Source organism: Eleginops maclovinus, chromosome 11 (assembly GCF_036324505.1).
Source record: "Eleginops maclovinus isolate JMC-PN-2008 ecotype Puerto Natales chromosome 11, JC_Emac_rtc_rv5, whole genome shotgun sequence".
NCBI classification, from domain to species: Eukaryota; Metazoa; Chordata; class Actinopteri; order Perciformes; family Eleginopidae; genus Eleginops; species Eleginops maclovinus.
The window spans coordinates 1352758-1370813 of record NC_086359.1 but is presented as its reverse complement, the minus strand read 5'-3'; the positions used below and the strand labels follow the sequence as shown (position 1 = coordinate 1370813).

The 18056-nt window shown below is 41.6% G+C and overlaps 2 protein-coding genes across 4 annotated transcripts in view; both read left to right on the top strand.

Moving 5' to 3' along the window:
* Window positions 1–1665: 1665 nt before the first annotated feature.
* On the top strand, window positions 1666–12366 carry cul5b (cullin 5b). Of its 3 annotated transcripts, none has more exons than XM_063896160.1 (19): window positions 1666–1729; window positions 3070–3179; window positions 3302–3401; window positions 3608–3784; window positions 3950–4091; window positions 4584–4729; window positions 6228–6308; window positions 6648–6741; window positions 7706–7836; window positions 8009–8116; window positions 8207–8271; window positions 8829–8961; window positions 9208–9339; window positions 9426–9549; window positions 9717–9892; window positions 10120–10281; window positions 10656–10774; window positions 10864–10987; window positions 11517–12366. In XM_063896160.1, the coding sequence occupies exons 1-19, from the start codon at window positions 1706–1708 to the stop codon at window positions 11709–11711; spliced, it is 2343 nt and encodes a 780-aa protein (XP_063752230.1). In that variant the 5' UTR covers window positions 1666–1705; the 3' UTR covers window positions 11712–12366. The 3 variants fall into 3 exon arrangements, with proteins under 3 accessions (XP_063752230.1, XP_063752229.1, XP_063752228.1); XM_063896159.1 differs by having other exon boundaries at window positions 6648–6786; XM_063896158.1 differs by having other exon boundaries at window positions 6648–6870.
* Window positions 12367–14181: 1815 nt separating this feature from the next.
* The window catches only part of capn5b (calpain 5b), a 34404-nt gene continuing 30529 nt past the window's right edge, over window positions 14182–18056 (top strand). The window contains exon 1 of the mRNA XM_063895607.1: window positions 14182–14332. The gene's annotated coding sequence lies outside the window, so the exon portion shown is untranslated. The remainder of the gene's footprint in view (window positions 14333–18056) is intronic.

Genomic DNA, 18056 nt, shown 5'->3' with positions numbered 1-18056 from the left:
CCTTGTTTCTTTCTCACACAAGGTTAAGTAAGTAAGTTGTGTGAGAAAGCATTTGACCCTGAGGGCCCAGACAGAGAAAGAATGATAACAAACACCAGACTGATTGTAGGAAACAACGACTGTCCTTGAATCTTTTCAAATATGATCTTCTGGTATCTATGCAGAGGTGTAAAGTAACATTCAACTACATTTACTCAAGTACAATTTTGAGGTACTTGTACTTAACTTCTACTCCAGTACAGTTCAGATGTAAATGGTGTACTCTTACTCCACTACATGTATTTAATACCTTTAGTTACTTTACAGATTTGGAGTAATGATGGTAAATATAATCCCTTAAATCAGACTGTAGTTCACCTGCAGTAAATCCAGCAGCTACCCTGCAGTATACAAAGCCATTCAAACTAGCTGCACCTTTACCAGCTCTGAGAACACTTTAATGATCAATCATTATAAAACATATCAGAGATATTATTCTGAAATGGACCAATCAGACAATGACTACTTTTACTGTCGCTACTTTAAGTACATTTAGAGGAGAGTACTTTCTACTTTCACTGGAGGAACATTTAGAATACTTTTACTGTGACAGAGTATTCCTACACTCTGGTACTTCTACTTTACTCAAGTACAAGACCTGAGTACTTCTGCTTTACTCAAGTACAAGACCTGAGTACTTCTACTTTACTCAAGAACAAGACCTGAGTACTTCTACTTTTACTCAAGTACAAGATCTGAGTACTTCTACTTTACTCAAGAACAAGATCTGAGTACTCCTATTTTACTCAAGAACAAGACCTGAGTACTCCTACTTTTACTCAAGTACAAGATCTGAGTACTTCTACTTTACTCAAGTACAAGATCTGAGTACTTCTACTTTACTCAAGTACAACATCTGAGTACTCCTATTTTACTCAAGTACAAGACCTGAGTACTCCTACTTTACTCAAGAACAAGACCTGAGTACTCCTACTTTTACTCAAGTACAAGACCTGAGTACTTCTACTTTTACTCAAGTACAACATCTGAGTACTTCTACTTTTACTCAAGTACAAGACCTGAGTACTCCTACTTTACTCAAGTACAAGATCTGAGTACTTCTACTTTTACTCAAGTACAAGACCTGAGTACTCCTATTTTACTCAAGTACAAGACCTGAGTACTCCTACTTTACTCAAGTACAATATCTGAGTACTCCTACTTTTACTCAAGTACAACATCTGAGTACTTCTACTTTACTCAAGTACAAGATCTGAGTACTCCTACTTTACTCAAGTACAAGATCTGAGTACTTCTACTTTACTCAAGTACAAGATCTGAGTACTTCTACTTTACTCAAGTACAAGATCTGAGTACTTCTACTTTTACCCAAGTACAAGACCTGAGTACTCCTACTTTACTCAAGTACAAGATCTGAGTACTTCTACTTTTACTCAAGTACAAGACCTGAGTACTCCTACTTTACTCAAGTACAACATCTGAGTACTTCTACTTTTACTCAAGTACAAGACCTGAGTACTCCTACTTTACTCAAGTACAAGACCTGGGTACTCCTACTTTACTCAAGTACAAGATCTGAGTACTTCTACTTTTACTCAAGTACAACATCTGAGTACTTCTTCCACCAGTGATGTGATAAGGTTAACAATCACGCTTCCCGGTGTAGTTCTCGCGAGATTTCACGAGAGGATAAGTTGAAGGGAACATGGCGACGTCTCATTTGCTAAAGGTAGGAGCCACTTGAATTCCATTATTCTCTATATAACGCTCACTAAAGGGTGTGACATTTACATGGTATAATGGTTGCATTAAGCTCCACACGTAACACACATCACACAGCACCTGTTTACGATTCTACACGATTTATCTGGGATAGTTAAGTTACATCTGCTTAGCATTAGCATTAGCTACTTATCACTGATTTAGCTAAACAGAATAGCTACATCACAGCTAACTGAATATGAGAGAAACAGGCGGATAAACAGAGAGATTGGTGACGTGTTGTGAGCTTAACCTGCGTTTAAATAGGAATATTATGTGTGCAAACGCTAGCTACAAATCTCATATAATCTGTCACTTCACTTCAGACCCTCCCCTTCAAACACACAATGCTAAAGGCTGCAGGAATACACCCTCCTGAATAAATGAATCCAGATATTTGTTTATGTCCCAGAGCATGGCCTGTGTTCCCATACTATACATAAAGTTGATATTTCTCCATGCAATGTCTTGTGTTTTGTCTGTAATGCCTGATATTTGTCTCCAGCAGCAGCTCCCTCTTTCTTGACAACAAATGAAGTATGACTGCATTAAAACTCAGTGCCTTATGATCCTGCCAAGCTAAGCGTTGCTAGGTAGATAACAGCTGAGCATTAACGTTAACTCAATGCACATAAAGTGTAAGGACGATGAGTTTCTGCAGCCTTTTGCAGGGTGTGTAGGGGATGGTTAGGAGAAGCTCTATTTATTTTGTTGTGCTCTGTACAGTGAAGGCTTACTATTCTCCTCCGTTTATTTTAAGGGTACTTCTTTATACTTCTTATGAAATTATCTTCCAATACACACTGCTAATGGCTGCAGAAATACACCATCCTTAACTTTATGTGCATTGAGTTAACATTAACCCTCAGCTGTTATTTTGCTGACTAAGGTTAGCTTGACAGGAACATAAGACACTGTGTTTTAATGCAATCATAATTCATTTGTTGCCAAGAAAGAGGGACATGTGGGGTGACACAGCTACTGTTAGAGACACATATCATGGCTGTGTTTAGAGGAGATGGCTTCGCAGTCAAAACACAAGTATTTGCAAAGAGAAATATTATCTTTATGTACCGTATGGGCAAACCGGCAAAGGTCTACTGCATTGAACATATTCAGTCACTGTGTTATAATTTGGTTGACTCTAATAGAGGGACAGGCGAGGGGACACAGCTCCTGTTGGAGACACACATTAGGTCTAGGGCCTCTGTTATGCTGTTAGTGTTTCAGATGTTTAATGAACAAGTGTTATCTCGGCTGTGAAGCTCATTAGGAGTTTGAATCATGTACCCTCTCGTCTGTTTCCAGAACAAAGGCTCCCTTCAATTTGAGGACAAATGGGACCTGATGCGTCCCATCGTGCTGAAGCTGCTGCGGCAGGAGAGCGTCACCAAACAGCAGTGGTTCGACCTGTTCTCGTAAGTTTTCATTAACACGTCTGCTTCCAGGAAGGCATATTAGATCAGATTCAGCTTTTGTCATTGCACATCGGAGCTGAGCTTGCATCCAACCAGAAAGTGTGTCCTCTTTGTGTCCACAGAGACGTCCATGCTGTTTGTCTGTGGGACGACAAAGGTCCCGCTAAGATCCACCAGGCGCTCAAAGAGGACATCCTCGATTTCATCAAACAAGCACAAGCAGTAAGACAAGTCATAGTACAGTAGGGACCATTTTTTAACCTAAGAATTAGTTTTGATATTTATTGTTATTAAAAGTATTATTTTTATTATTATTGTTTTATTTTTTTGTATTATCTAAGAATAATTATTATATTACTATATTACAAGTTATTAATATTTACTATTTTTTAATTTTTATTGATGATATTATTCCTGTGTTTTCCCAGCGGGTGCTGAGTCACCAGGACGACACGGCGCTGCTGAAGGCGTACATCGTGGAGTGGAGGAAGTTCTTCACTCAGTGCGACATCCTGCCCAAACCTTTCTGCCAGCTGGAGATCACTCTGATGGGGAAGCAGGGGAGCAACAAAAAGTCCAACATGGAGGACAGCATCGTCCGCAAGGTAAGGAGCAGCAGCAGAGTATAAAACACCGGCATGTCGTGCTTTTTGCTACCTGCGTAATATCCGCTGTCTGTCGCTTCAGCTGCAGTTTGAATTTTGAGTCTGTTTTTTGTTGTATGTCTTTCTGATTTATTTAATCTGACTCTGCCTCTCTCTTCTCTGTAGCTGATGCTGGACACGTGGAACGAGTCGATCTTCTCCAACATTAAGAACCGGTTACAGGACAGCGCCATGAAGCTGGTCCACGCCGAGCGGCTCGGGGAGGCCTTCGACTCACAGCTGGTGATCGGAGTGAGGGAGTCCTACGGTGAGAAACCCAGAAACCCAGGTCTCAGTACTGTCATAACACCCGCTTTTATACCACAAATGAATTCTTTGTACCACTTTTTGTATAGAATCGAGATTTTGATTTAGCTCAATGTGTAGGGATCTTTAATTATATTATAGAACATTTTATATACAATGCATTTATTAATTATTAATGTTTCATTATTATTTTATTTATTATTTTCATTTTATTAATAACATTATTTGATTATTTATTATTATTTTATTTATTATTTAAATGTTTTATTTAATTAATTTTAATGTGTATATTTATAATTATATTTATTATAAACTATTATGTTATACACGTTATGTATTATTTTATTTATTGGTTTTCATCATTTTATTTTAAACATTAAAAAACATTTTATTTTTGTTTCATTTTTTGCTTTTTTATTCTTCATTATTATGGATAATCATTGTATTTGTATAATTGAATCATATTTAAGTACCTTCTGTCCCCTCTCCTCAGTGAACCTGTGCTCAAACCCTGAGGATAAGCTCCAGATCTACAGAGATAACTTTGAGAAAGCGTACATGGACTCCACTGAGCGGTTCTACAGAACACAGGCGCCCGCTTACCTGCAGCAAAACGGGGTCCAGAACTACATGAAATATGTGAGTGTGTTTTCTCAAACTGCTTCATAATACGGTCGATGGGATCCCACATAGAGACACTCTCTCCTGTTCAAGTTTTGGACTCGTGATGAGTTTGTCGGAGGTGTTCTTCAGGTACGGCTAGGTGTAGACGCCTGAATGTCCAAGAAAATCCAAGGACCTTTTTTTAAACAATTTCAATGCCTTTATTGTACCGGTTAAAACCAACTGGTTATTATTTGACTTCCTTCAATTCTTCTTCACTTAAGATTCACGTTAATTTTTGCTAATTTCTTTCCATAATTAATTGTATTATTATTATTAATATAGTATTTATTTATTGTTCATATGAATTATGGTGTTCATGATTATCACTTTACATTTATTTATTTCTGAATTTATTTTGAAACTTTTATTATTATTATTATATAAAAAGTGTTCCTTTTTTAAAGTATTTGTTATGAAAGACATATTTATGATATTTATCTTCTCTTGGAAAAACAAAGAAAATCAAGGAACACGCTTATTTTTACCAAAAACTTGATGCTTTTATTGGAATTTTTACAAATAACGAATGTGGATATAATGAGGAAGTGGGTAAAAATGGAAAAGCTTCGCGGCAAGGTACAAAAACATAAACCCATCACTTTACTTTAATGGTCCTTTAAAACCAGTAGCACTGAGACAAGTCCAAATCTAGAGGACATCTAGTTTCATCTCAATATTGATTTAATATATATATTTCCCAGCCCGATGTGAAGGCTTTTAAAGACAGCAGCCCTTTCTGCTCCCTGTTTGAGCTGTGTTGTAATCGCTCTGCTCCCAGCATGCTCTCTGTTCACACTGACAGAAAAATAACTCCTGCCGTCCTGCAGTTGCGTTTCACGACAGGAAGCACAAAACTGGAGGCTCCTCTCCTCTGCTGCGATGGTGTGGGAAATAATCCAGGTGGATGAATCCAAACAGGAAACAGTCAGAGGTCCGCTTCACGTTATCCCTCTTACTAAAACAGAACTGAAGCCTGGTGTGTGTGAGAGCAGCGTGAGGCTGAAACTGACCTGCTGAGAAAACAGGTCAAGCTTTAATGTTTGTCAGTTAGTGAAATCGTTATGTTCCCAGGCAGAAAAACGATACCATAGGATGAAACTGAGCTCCATTTGCAAAATCAACAAGGGCAAATATTAAGACAAGAAACAATACAAGGACAACATACATTTACAGAGGACATATCAGTGTGTAGAGTCTCTCCTGGGACATGTCTCCATGCTTTAAGGTTCAAAAAGCTCTTTATGTTTCTCATACTGCCTGTGCTGCAGCACCTCTCTTCACCCTCTGTTTGAAACCAGAGCCCAGTCTGCTCTGATTGGTTAGCTGGCCGGCTCTGTTGTGATTGGTCAACAGCTTAGAGATGTCCCGCCCCTGAGCCTATCACGTACAATGTGTTGGAGGAATAGATATTCAATATAAAGTGCTCTTTGATGCTTTTGAATGTATTAAGTAATTGATGGTTGATTTTCAGGCTGATTCGAAGCTGAGGGAAGAGGAGAAGCGAGCGCTGAGATACCTGGAGACGAGACGGGACTGTAACTCTGTTCAGGCTGTGAGTTTACACACGGTGTCATTTCTACTACTGCAAATAGTTAATTACCCTTCTCATTATATATCCTGAACACCTGAATCTCCTCCCAGAGCACCATTGTGTTTTTCTGAACCAATCACGTCTCAGAGGGGCGTGGCCAGCAGCAGCTCGTTAGCAGTTAAAGCTACAGACACAGAACCAGCACTTGAGGAACAGGGCTGAAACAGAGGGGGTTATGGGATGATAATTTGTTTGGTGTTTCGACCAATTAGAGACAGGCTCTGTATATATCTGAGACCTGGAATATATTGTTGATAAAGATAGGGGAGCTTTAAGTTTCTCTTTCTCTCTCTCCCCCAGCTGATGGAGTGTTGTGTGAACGCTCTGGTCACGTCGTTTAAAGAGACCATCCTCGCCGAGTGCCCGGGCATGATCAAGCGAAACGAGACAGAGAGTGAGTACGGCCGGACGAACCCCACCAAAGGCACAGCAAGCTCAGGTTTGCACCAGGAAACAGACCTGACCAAACCTCTCTGTCCCACATCTGTCCCACATCTGTGTTTTTCCCACCACTCCCATTCAGGTGAATGTAGGAGAATATTATTAAGGGAAGTTAAAGACCGTGTAAACAGGACGAGTTTTACCACAGCATCATTCGTGTTTACACATGTCACTCAAACTAGAACGCTGGGAAGGAGGCGGGGCTTATTTCCATGTAGAGCGCAACAACAAAAATATCATATTTTGTTGTTTTGTAAACTTTTTGAACACAGGAAAGGTTATTTGTGCTTATTTTGAGTAGTTTACTTTAGTCACTTTGAGTATCATTTAATAACATCTATTCTATTTGTTTGCAGCTGAGTAATTATCAGAGCTTCAGATGGGCTGGAAACTAACTACCCTTAGTGCTCATATATATCACTATTTAGAGGGGTTCACTCCAAAGCCATTTTTATAGCACAGATACCCAAACTTTTCCCGATACCTTTAAAATATCACCATGTTTTTCACCAAGTCCTGTGTGTGTGTGTGTGTGTGTGTGTGTGTGTGTGTGTGTGTGTGTGTGTGTGTGTGTGTGTGTGTGTGTGTGTGTGTGTGTGTGTGTGTGTGTGTGTGTGTGTGTGTGTGTGTGTGTGTGTGTGTGTGTGTGTGTGTGTGTGTGTGTGTGTGTGTGTGTGTGTGTGTGTGTGTGTGTGTGTGTGTGTGTGTGTGTGTGTGTGTGTGTTCAGTGGCAGTTTAATGGATTTTAAAGTAGCTCACCCTCTGCAAGTTTTATAACCCCGCTGCCAAATAAAAGGCTAGCAGTAACGTGTTGTGCGTGACGGTAACGTGTTGTGTGTGACGGTAACGTGTTGTGCGTGACGGTAACGTGTTGTGCGTGACGATAACGTGCTGTGTGTTCTCCTCCTCCGCTGCAGAGCTGCACCTGATGTTCTCTCTGATGGACAAAGTGCCGAGCGGCATCGAGCCGATGCTGAAGGACCTGGAGGATCACATCATGAGCGCTGGACTCGCAGACATGGTGGCTACTGCCGAGACAATCACCTCTGTGAGTCTCACACACACACACACACACACACACACACACACACACACACACTCTCAGGGTTCTGGCCGTCATTTCTAAAGACATTGTAGTCACTACAGTAATCGCCTGGATCTGGGAACGTAGTGTCACTAATTGAAGATTATAATGAATTGTTATAATCACTTTGTTTCAGGACTCAGAGAAATACGTGGAGCAGCTGCTCACCTTGTTCAACCGCTTCAGCCGCCTGGTGAAGGAGGCGTTTCAGGACGACCCGCGCTTCCTCACCGCTCGAGACAAAGTGAGCCGGTGTTTGACTGACATGGACAGTAAGAAATGAACATGTCAGATGATCCTTTAGCTGATCCTGTTTTACAATCTTCTCTTTCAGGCATACAAAGCTGTTGTGAACGACGCCACTATTTTCAAATTAGAACTTCCTTTGAAGCAGAAAGGGTGAGTATGGATGAGGTTAGGACCACAAGAGAAAGAAATGTTCGGATGTGACCAGAAGTTTAACAAAAAAATGAGTTGGAAAAAGTTTGATTTCAAGAAATAAATCAATAAATTATGATTTTTCTTTTGTTGTTGAAAAAAGATTTCCGAGATCAAAGTCAGAACTCGGAAAAAAAATCTAAATTCTGAGAAAAAGTCAGAATTACAGAAAAATTCTGAATTCTGAAGTAAAAGGATTTCTGAGAAACAGTCAGAATTCCTGGGAAAAAATTAAGAGTTGTGGAAATATTTTCTGATGTCTTTTTTGGTTGAAAGAGTTGAGAGAGTTCAAAGTCAGAATTTTCTTCTTTTTTTTTGAAATTATGACTTTTTTTTACACCCTAAAAAATGTTCTCATGTGGCCCTGATTCTGTCCTCGAGTTTTTGTGTGATTTTCAGTTTTTCATGATGATGATGATGATGATGGTGGTGGTGGTGATGGTGATGATGATGATGATGATGATGATGATGATGATGATGATGTCTCTGCGATGGTTTTTCCTCTCCACTGTTCACAGGGTCGGTCTGAAAACCCAACCAGAGTCCAAGTGTCCGGAGCTGCTCGCCAACTACTGCGACATGCTGCTGAGGAAAACCCCGCTGAGCAAGAAGCTGACGTCTGAGGAGATCGAGGCCAAGCTCAAGGAAGTGGTACGTCCCCGGGAACATTGGCTTCTATCATGGAAGAATTGAGAGAACTGCATACAGCATCGGAGGCGGATAACTCTGGATTTAGCTTTTAGCACATTTGACTACTTTTAGCCTCTAATCATGTAAATAAGGACTGTATGTGTGTGGTTCATGCTGGGTGGTTTTCCCAATGCAAGTCAACGAGGGAAACGTATTTTAGGGCCCAATGACAAAGCTTCAGTAACGCTCTGCTCTGGGGCCCTGCAGCTGTTGGTGTTGAAGTACGTCCAGAACAAAGACGTGTTCATGCGCTACCACAAAGCCCACCTGACGAGACGCCTCATCCTCGACATCTCAGCCGACAGCGAGATCGAGGAGAACATGGTGGAGTGGCTCAGGGTGAGAGAAGAAGCCGAAGTATTACCTGAGGAAGATCTTATTTTAATCTCCTCTAAAAACCTGTGGTGTCTCGTGTGTCCAAACAGGAAGTGGGAATGCCGGCTGATTACGTCAACAAGCTGGCGCGGATGTTTCAGGACATCAAGGTGTCCGAGGACCTCAACCAATCTTTTAAAGAAATGCACAAACACAACAGGTTGGCTCTCCCAGGTAACCGCTCCCACTCCCTGCCTCCTCATAGCGTTATCATATACGTGATGGAGGTAAAGCAGAACAGAGCCTCTTTATGCATTTTGTGTTTTTTTGCAAAGCAGTTTGAGTTGCCTTTCTTGGTGATTTGTTGTTTAAATAAAGACGTCTGTGTCTGTCCCTCTCAGCGGACTCGGTGAACATAAAGATCCTGAACGCTGGTGCCTGGTCTCGGAGCAGCGAGAAGGTGTTCGTGTCTCTGCCCACAGAGCTGGAGGATCTCATACCGGAGGTGGAGGATTTCTACAAGAAGAACCACAGCGGCAGGAAGCTGCACTGGCATCACCTCATGTCCAACGGCATTGTGAGTAACACACCGATATAAAGCTGGAGATCATTCCTGCAGCAACGCCTCACCTTTGCTAGCAGAGCACTCCCAGTTTCTCTCTTTCAATAACGCAGAACGATTAGCACATATTTCCTCACTTCTATCCATCACTGCTAACCCTCTTTCCTGTAAACTGCTGTTGGGGACCGTTCCCTCTCTCTCTCTGTGTTTGAGCAGCTGTTTATTAAACGCTGTTCCTGCAGATCACCTTTAAGAACGAGGTGGGTCAGTACGACCTGGAGGTCACCACCTTCCAGCTGGCGGTTCTGTTCGCCTGGAACCAGCGACCCCGAGAGAGGATCAGCTTCGAGAACCTCAAACTGGCCACAGAGCTGCCGGACGCCGAGCTGCGCCGCACGCTCTGGGTAAACCAACGACGTCGTGAGGACAGTATAGGATGAGGATAAAACTGCTGCTCACTTTTTAAAGCAGCGTTAGTAATCCAGGAGTGTAGCGGCGGAAATCGGATAAATAAATCTGAATATTTTACTCCAAGTGAAAGCTTAGTTAGTGAGTCTTTAGCAGGGAAAACTCCAGGTGCACTGATCCCACCACAACCACCACCGATATATACACAGTATCATCAGGTGTCCAAAGCTGCCTTCAAAATAAAAGCATCATTTTTTATTGATTAGATTTCTGAGTCATTATTTTGCAGCTTTTTATCCCCATTTTATTTGCAATAAAAACATCAATAAGGTGAAAGATAATGTAATCCTGTGTTTCCTCCCCGTCTCAGTCTCTGGTGGCGTTCCCTAAACTCAAACGTCAGGTTCTGTCATACGACCCGGTGGTGACGTCGCCCAAAGACTTCGCCGAGGGAACGCTGTTCTACGTCAACCAGGAGTTCTCCCTCATGTGAGGAACATCACAGTTATATTATAGAACCCCCTTCATCCCAGGAAAACTGTCTCATTTCTCTGATGTTTTTTAATCTCCCTCCACAGAAAGAACTCCAAGGTCCAGAAGAGGGGGAAGATCAACCTGATTGGTCGACTGCAGCTCACCACGGAGCGAATGAGGGAGGAGGAGAACGAGGGCATCGTGCAGCTCAGGATACTGCGGACACAGGTAACATGAGCAGCATGTGTAACAACAACAACAACAACAACAACAACAACAATAATAATAATACTTTTTTTTTAAATAGTGAAATTAATCAAAGAAAACAAATAAAAATATATAATAATTAATTAAAATGGACAAGAATTAAATTAATTATAAATAACAACATTATTAAATACAATAAAGATGATTAAAAGAAAATAATAATAACAATAAATAAACAAATACCTGCGCATATAACTGATTAATATTTGGATTTATTTTGTTACTTAATAAATGATTTAAGGTGCTAAAAAGTTATTGAGATATAATAGTTTCTTTGACAGAACTTAAAAAGCTGAAGACATAAAATGTAAATGCCCTCCTCAAATCCCAAATCAGTCATTCGACCTTGCTTTATTCAAACTCAACAGTAAATAAAACCCCTAAAGAAATGCTCTAATTTTGCTGGAAAAAAGGGTATTTCAAAGTTTCATTATCAGACAATTTATTCTTATTTTTCACCAACTCTGTGTTTGACCCCCCCCCCCTCCAGGAGGCCATCATCCAGATCATGAAGATGAGGAAGCGCATCAACAACGCGCAGCTGCAGACGGAGCTCGTGGAGATCCTGAAGAACATGTTTTTACCACAGAAGAAGATGATCAAGGAGCAGATCGAGTGGCTCATAGACCACAAGTACATCAAGCGGGACGAGACGGATCTAAACACCTTCATCTACATGGCATAGCACCGCTGGGGGGGCTGCTGGCTCATATTCTACTAAACCCCGGACCTGATGGACTTTTCCAGGCTCCCCGTCCTCTATTTAAAAATAATCCTCGTGCAGGGAGACGTGAATTTATTTAAAGACTTCCTGCCCTACGGTTGTACAGAGATAACATGGAGAGGTCCTAACTGTTTTTAATGACTCTGCTGTCCAGATGAAGCTGTCTAATGTTTGTTTCTGTCGTCTGGACCGCTGATACAACACTCCCGATCAATGCAAGTCTGAAAGGCATGCTGACAGGAAAGATAAGGAACGCAAAATACCTGCAGAACAGCTGAACCTAAAACTCTTCACCTCACTGGTTTGCAGTCTGCAGATAATCCGGACCTTTAGTGTGTACAAAGAGCCACAGAAACACTTCACAGGTTGCAGGACTGAACAGCAACGACTCGTCACTGCTGCAGGCCTCTGTCTCCGGGTAAAAAATAAATTCAGAAATCAGTAGAGTCCCGGGGACAGAGGCGGAGGGGAACAGGAGCCACTGCTCTCGCTTTCCGTTCTGCAGGAAACCCCGGAGAAGAGGCGGAGGTCAGTATTACACATGGTAAATACTACAGTACAGAGCTTTAGGAGAGTGTACCATGAGATGTGAATAATAAAATGATCAAATAAAACAGCACCTTATTATAAAAACGTGCACGGGAGTCTTTCATCCTAGGTATTTTATTTTTCTGTATACATGGGACATGTCTCCATGCTCTAATGTTCAAGAAGCTCTTTATGTCTCATACTGCCTGTGCTGCAGCTCCTCCTAGATAGATGGATAGATATTGTCCAGCAGTGGCTCAGTAAATAGGGGCTTGGACTAGGAATCGTAGGGTCGCCGGTTCAAGTCCCCGAACAGACTTGAAATATGGAAAGTGGACTGCTACTTGGAGAGGTCCCAGTTCACCTCCTAGGCCCTGCTGTGGTGCCCTTGAGCAAGGCACCGGACACCTCCAATCCCCATTGCTCCCCGGGCGCTGCACAATAGCTGCCCACTGCTCCTAGTACTAGGATGGGTTAAATGCAGAGGACACATTTCACTGTGTGTGCTCTGCTGTGTGCATGTATGTGACAATAAAGAGGGTTTCATCCTCCCATTCTATCTATCTATCTGAACCAGATGAGGATCACATGAACATGTCGGTCTTTTCATGAACTTTTGAAAGATGTGAATATAATTTGTATTATTTAATAGATTTTATGAGATTATATAGACATTGGATTTTGTGTGATAATAGCCTTTAAATAACACGTTAGTAATAAGACTTAAGATATCGTCCTCCTCTCGGAGACTAGAGGAGTGTTCATTGGTGGCCAATAGATGGCGCCAGAGCAAAGCAAACATTAGGATTGAAGATCAGCAGGTGTGCATCACCTTACAGGTAAAGGTAAGCCGAATAGCTCTTAGTCTCTCCTCTTATTGTGTATTAAAGTGTGGAATTCACCGCAACTGGGGAGGTACGTTTGCACATACATGAAGTTAACATGTATCTTTACTGTTGCTTTCTGTCTACACTGAGTCAATTGAAATCATTGTAATGTTTTTAAACATTTAAGAAAAGATGGAAAAATGTGTTTTTGTCTCAAAAAGCTTCATCATTTCTAAAACTGATATATAAATGATATCTTCTTAGGTTTACAGGCAGTGTTGAAACTAATCTTTAATAAGGTGGATATTATTATTATTTTAATTGCAGCATCCTCTTATTATTTGTGACCAAGGGGATTACAGTAGGCCTTCAGCTCGGCGCATGCGCAGTCCACAGCCTGCATCCCTCCTGAGCACCTGCTATGATGGGACACTTTGCGCTTCCTGTCTGCACCTTCAGAATAAAATGATTAAAAAAAAGAAACTAGAAGCCGTGCACTTGATATTTGTAATAGTATAGCTCTAGAATGTATTTACCTACTTAATTAAATATCGGACTGTCGAAGCTAGTTTTGACAGTCCGCATTTCAAAGGTCTATTGATTTTGAAACTGTACTCTTAGTGACTTTCTGAAGTGAAGGACACGAGGCGATTTTATTTCTAATCTGTACATACAAATGTATTGATATCTACTTTACTCAAGAACAAGACCTGAGTACTTCTACTTTACTCAAGTACAAGACCTGAGTACTTCTACTTTACTCAAGTACAAGATCTGAGTACTTCTACTTTACTCAAGTACAAGACCTGAGTACTTCTACTTTACTCAAGTACAATATCTGAGTACTTCTACTTTTTCTCAAGTACAAGATCTGAGTACTTCTACTTTTACTCAAGTACAAGATCTGAGTACTTCTCCTTTTACTCAAGTACAAGATCTGAGTACTTCTACTTTACTCAAGTACAAGACCTGAGTACTTCTCCCACCTCAAATTAATGAGAAACGAAGGAAGTTTTATTTTGAAATTCAGGAGAACAGAGCTTCCTGTTTTGGCTGCAGCTTGACTCTCCCCGGGGTGAGGAGAGGAGAGAGAGAGGAGCTCCAGGAGAGAGAGAACGAGGAGAGGAGTCCCTGCACCCCCAGGAGAGAGTGAGAGCCGGACCGGCTGGACCCCGCGAGGAGGACCCGAGAGAGATCCACGTTTCCAGGGGAGAGGCCTCACACCAGGTAACCGAGGATCGCGCTTCTTTTCCCGGGGAAGGCAGGTGCTTTTTTCGGGCTGCTGGAGATGGAGAGGCGGCGGTCTGCAGAAATCTCTGGAGATCCCAGATCCTATTACTTACTTACCGCTGATGTGGCCTTATGTGGCCTCTCTGGGAGCCGATAGCATGCAGTCAGAGTGTTGGAGGAAACATTTACCATTGCACCGAAATGAATGCTGCTGAAATGAGCTTTTTTTTTGCGCACATATTGCGGCATATTTCGGATATCAGAGCTGCTGTGCTGCATCTGTTTGTAGCTGAGCTGCTCAGCTTTGTTGTCATCTTCACTGGATTAGATATGCAGTGATGTTGCATGGCTAGGTGGAGCATGTCTTATATTATACTTCCTTTGAATCTTGTTTTCATTATAGCAATGCACCGCAAACATAAAGTCATAGTTGCCACAAAGCTGTAAGTGATACATATCCCATAATAACACAGTGAGGCATTCAGGAGCAGCTAACTTCAAGCTCTGAATTTGAAAACAAATCAGAATTCCTTTTTTTTTTCCCACAGAGGCAACCTTTTCCTTTTTACACCAAAACCAAAAACACTTTAGATTAAAGGCACAGGATATTTCAAATACAATCTACAGAAGTTCACATTCTGGGAGATAAGTAGCAGCAGCATTTATAACATAAAACAAGTGTTACAGGTAGAATGAAGTGTGTTGGATCACAGTAGTGAAAGATGTACAGACAGATTGTTGTTACGGTAGTAGATGATCCAACTAAGAAATAAAGCAGTGTTCAGATTAAACCGGCTGTGTTAAGTTTAATGACCGCTTCATGCTGCGGATTTCCTCTGCATGAGGAGTAATAAATTAATGAATTCAAAGGAATGTGTTGTTGTGCAGAGCGCTCCACTCCACTTTCGGCTGCTGGCCAAATATAAAGGTCCAAAAAGTGATGCTCTCAGCAGGTGTTACCGGGATGCAACAGGGTGGGAAATCACTGCAAACTGCCTGGAAACTCTCCATAGACTGCTTCTGTTTATGCATGTATCTCCACATATACTATGTAGAATGCTTGACAGTGCAATTTAATACTAACATAACTGCAGTAATATCATTTTACAATTATCCTTTTTACAAATTGGCCCAAATGTGTCTCAATGTAAAGGCTCGTCAACATTATTGGGCTTTTTTAAATATCAAATATTGTCAAATTCTAAAGATCTCATCCGAGTCGTGTGCCTTTTTGGCTTTAGAAATAACCCTACTTCTCTACCAACAATGCATCACTGTTATCAGGATGCGACCAAATTAGTTATGGTGTTCCTAGAGAGATAAAGTCGTTTACAGCCTGGTATCTTTTGATTAAAGCTGCAACCAACATAAAGAAATCAGTGTGAGCACAGAGCAGGTAACTGGGCAGAAATACTGCTGGTTTAATTAAGTACATTTGCAATAATCGACCAGGTGATGGCCCCCAAAAACTCGCCTATTCGCCCTTGCTTTCAATGTCTTTGAGCACTGGGAAAAGAGCTATATAAATATTATGCATTATTCTTATTATTCTAAAGTGAGTGTCAGTGTCCCGGCCTTCAGTCAGCAGGAGGAGGAGATACTGCGGAGAGGAGCTCACAATGCTGGAGGAATGGAGGCTGGGATAGCCCTCTTCCCTGAAGCAGGAGGTGGGGGGGTTGAGGGATGGTTTGGCGCACCCCCCCCCCCCCCCCTTCCTCCATCCCTGCTATACTGGTGCATTACTGTTCCCTCTCTGAGTGTAATCAGTGTGTCAGCAGCAGCAGCAGCAGCAGCAGTCCTGTTCTCTGACCAGAACACCGCTGTGATCATTACTGACAGAATCAGAATCAGGGAACACGCTGTAATCATCTTCATCTTTCTGGGGACCTGTCTTTATTTGTATCATCTTCTTATCAGATCAGCTACTGATAATGTTGGGCGGAAACGGAGTATTTCAAATATCACACAGTTTTAGACCAAATACCTTCATATTTAGGTCTGTCTGACTGTTGGTGTGTTTATGAAATACCTAAAGAGGCCCTATTCTGCTTTCTGTGGGTGTCCCTCTCCTGTAGTGTGTTCTATAGGTTTTAGTGTACGTAAATGGTCTGCAAAGGCTGAAATCCCTGTGTTTCCCCCAGAGGGAGTTTCTCTCCTGTAGGGTCCGTTCCTTTCAGTGCTGAAAACACAGGAGCTGTCCGTGGTGCTGCTCAGTCCTCTCTGGGGTTTTTAGATGCTGTCTTTGGTGCTGGAAGCCTCAGTGTTGTTAGTGGATGAGCAGCTAAAGAGCCAGATGTCTTTACTTCCTGTCTGTCTTCTTCTGCTGTTCCCTTTAGTGTTTACTTCCTGTCTGTCTTCTTCTGCTGTTCCCTTTAGTGTTTACTTCCGGTCTGTCTTCTTCTGCTGTTCCCTTTAGTGTTTACTTCCTGTCTGTCTTCTTCTGCTGTTCCCTTTAGTGTTTACTTCCTGTCTGTCTTCTTCTGCTGTTCCCTTTAGTGTTTACTTCCTGTCTGTCTTCTTCTGCTGTTCCCTTTAGTGTTTGCTTCCTGTCTGTCTTCTTCTGCTGTTCCCTTTAGTGTTTACTTCCTGTCTGTCTTCTTCTGCTGTTCCTTTTACTGTTTACTTCCTGTCTGTCTTCTTCTGCTGTTCCCTTTAGTGTTAACTTCCTGTGTGTCTTCTTCTGCTGTTCCCTTTAGTGTTTACTTCCTGTCTGTCTTCTTCTGCTGTTCCCTTTAGTGTTTACTTCCTGTCTGTCTTCTTCTGCTGTTCCCTTTAGTGTTTACTTCCTGTCTGTCTTCTTCTGCTGTTCCTTTTACTGTTTACTTCCTGTCTGTCTTCTTCTGCTGTTCCCTTTAGTGTTAACTTCCTGTGTGTCTTCTTCTGCTGTTCCCTTTAGTGTTTACTTCCTGTCTGTCTTCTTCTGCTGTTCCCTTTAGTGTTTACTTCCTGTCTGTCTTCTTCTGCTGTTCCCTTTAGTGTTTACTTCCTGTCTGTCTTCTTCTGCTGTTCCCTTTAGTGTTAACTTCCTGTCTGTCTTCTTCTGCTGTTCCTTTAGTGTTTACTTCCTGTCTGTCTTCTTCTGCTGTTCCCTTTAGTGTTTACTTCCTGTCTGTCTTCTTCTGCTGTTCCCTTTAGTGTTTACTTCCTGTCTGTCTTCTTCTGCTGTTCCCTTTAGTGTTTACTTCCTGTCTGTCTTCTTCTGCTGTTCCCTTTAGTGTTTACTTCCTGTCTGTCTTCTTCTGCTGTTCCCTTTAGTGTTTACTTCCTGTCTGTGTTCTTCTGCTGTTCCCTTTAGTGTTTACTTCCTGTCTGTCTTCTTCTGCTGTTCCCTTTAGTGTTTACTTCCTGTCTGTCTTCTTCTGCTGTTCCCTTCCCCTGTTCTCTTGTTCTTTGCTCTCTTTTGCAATGGTTTGTTCTCCCTAGCAACAGTTGTTTTTCGTGGCTTAAAACTCGACTCTAAAGGAACGGTAATGTTTCTCTTTAACTTGCTGATGTGTAAATAAGCAGCTGCTTTCACTGCTGTCAGCTTTGAATGGCGATGTTGTTTCAGTGTTTCCCTTTTGTTTATGCTGAAAGGAAAACAATATATCAGTACTTTGGCTGTAACAATACTTCAGTCTCCCTCTTGACTATGTTGAAGGATCTTCAGTTCCCACTAAAAGTGCAATTTGTGAACTTTTTACCTTAAACGTCACTGATTTCAGCAAATACTCCCACACCA

Coding starts and splice junctions, on each gene's coding strand:
- cul5b (XM_063896158.1), top strand. CDS start 1,706: ATGGCGACGTCTCATTTGCTAAAG. Junction 4,730..6,227: donor TCCAGAACTACATGAAATAT/GTGAGTGTGTTT, acceptor GTTGATTTTCAG/GCTGATTCGAAGCTGAGGGA. Junction 6,309..6,647: donor ACTGTAACTCTGTTCAGGCT/GTGAGTTTACAC, acceptor TCTCTCCCCCAG/CTGATGGAGTGTTGTGTGAA.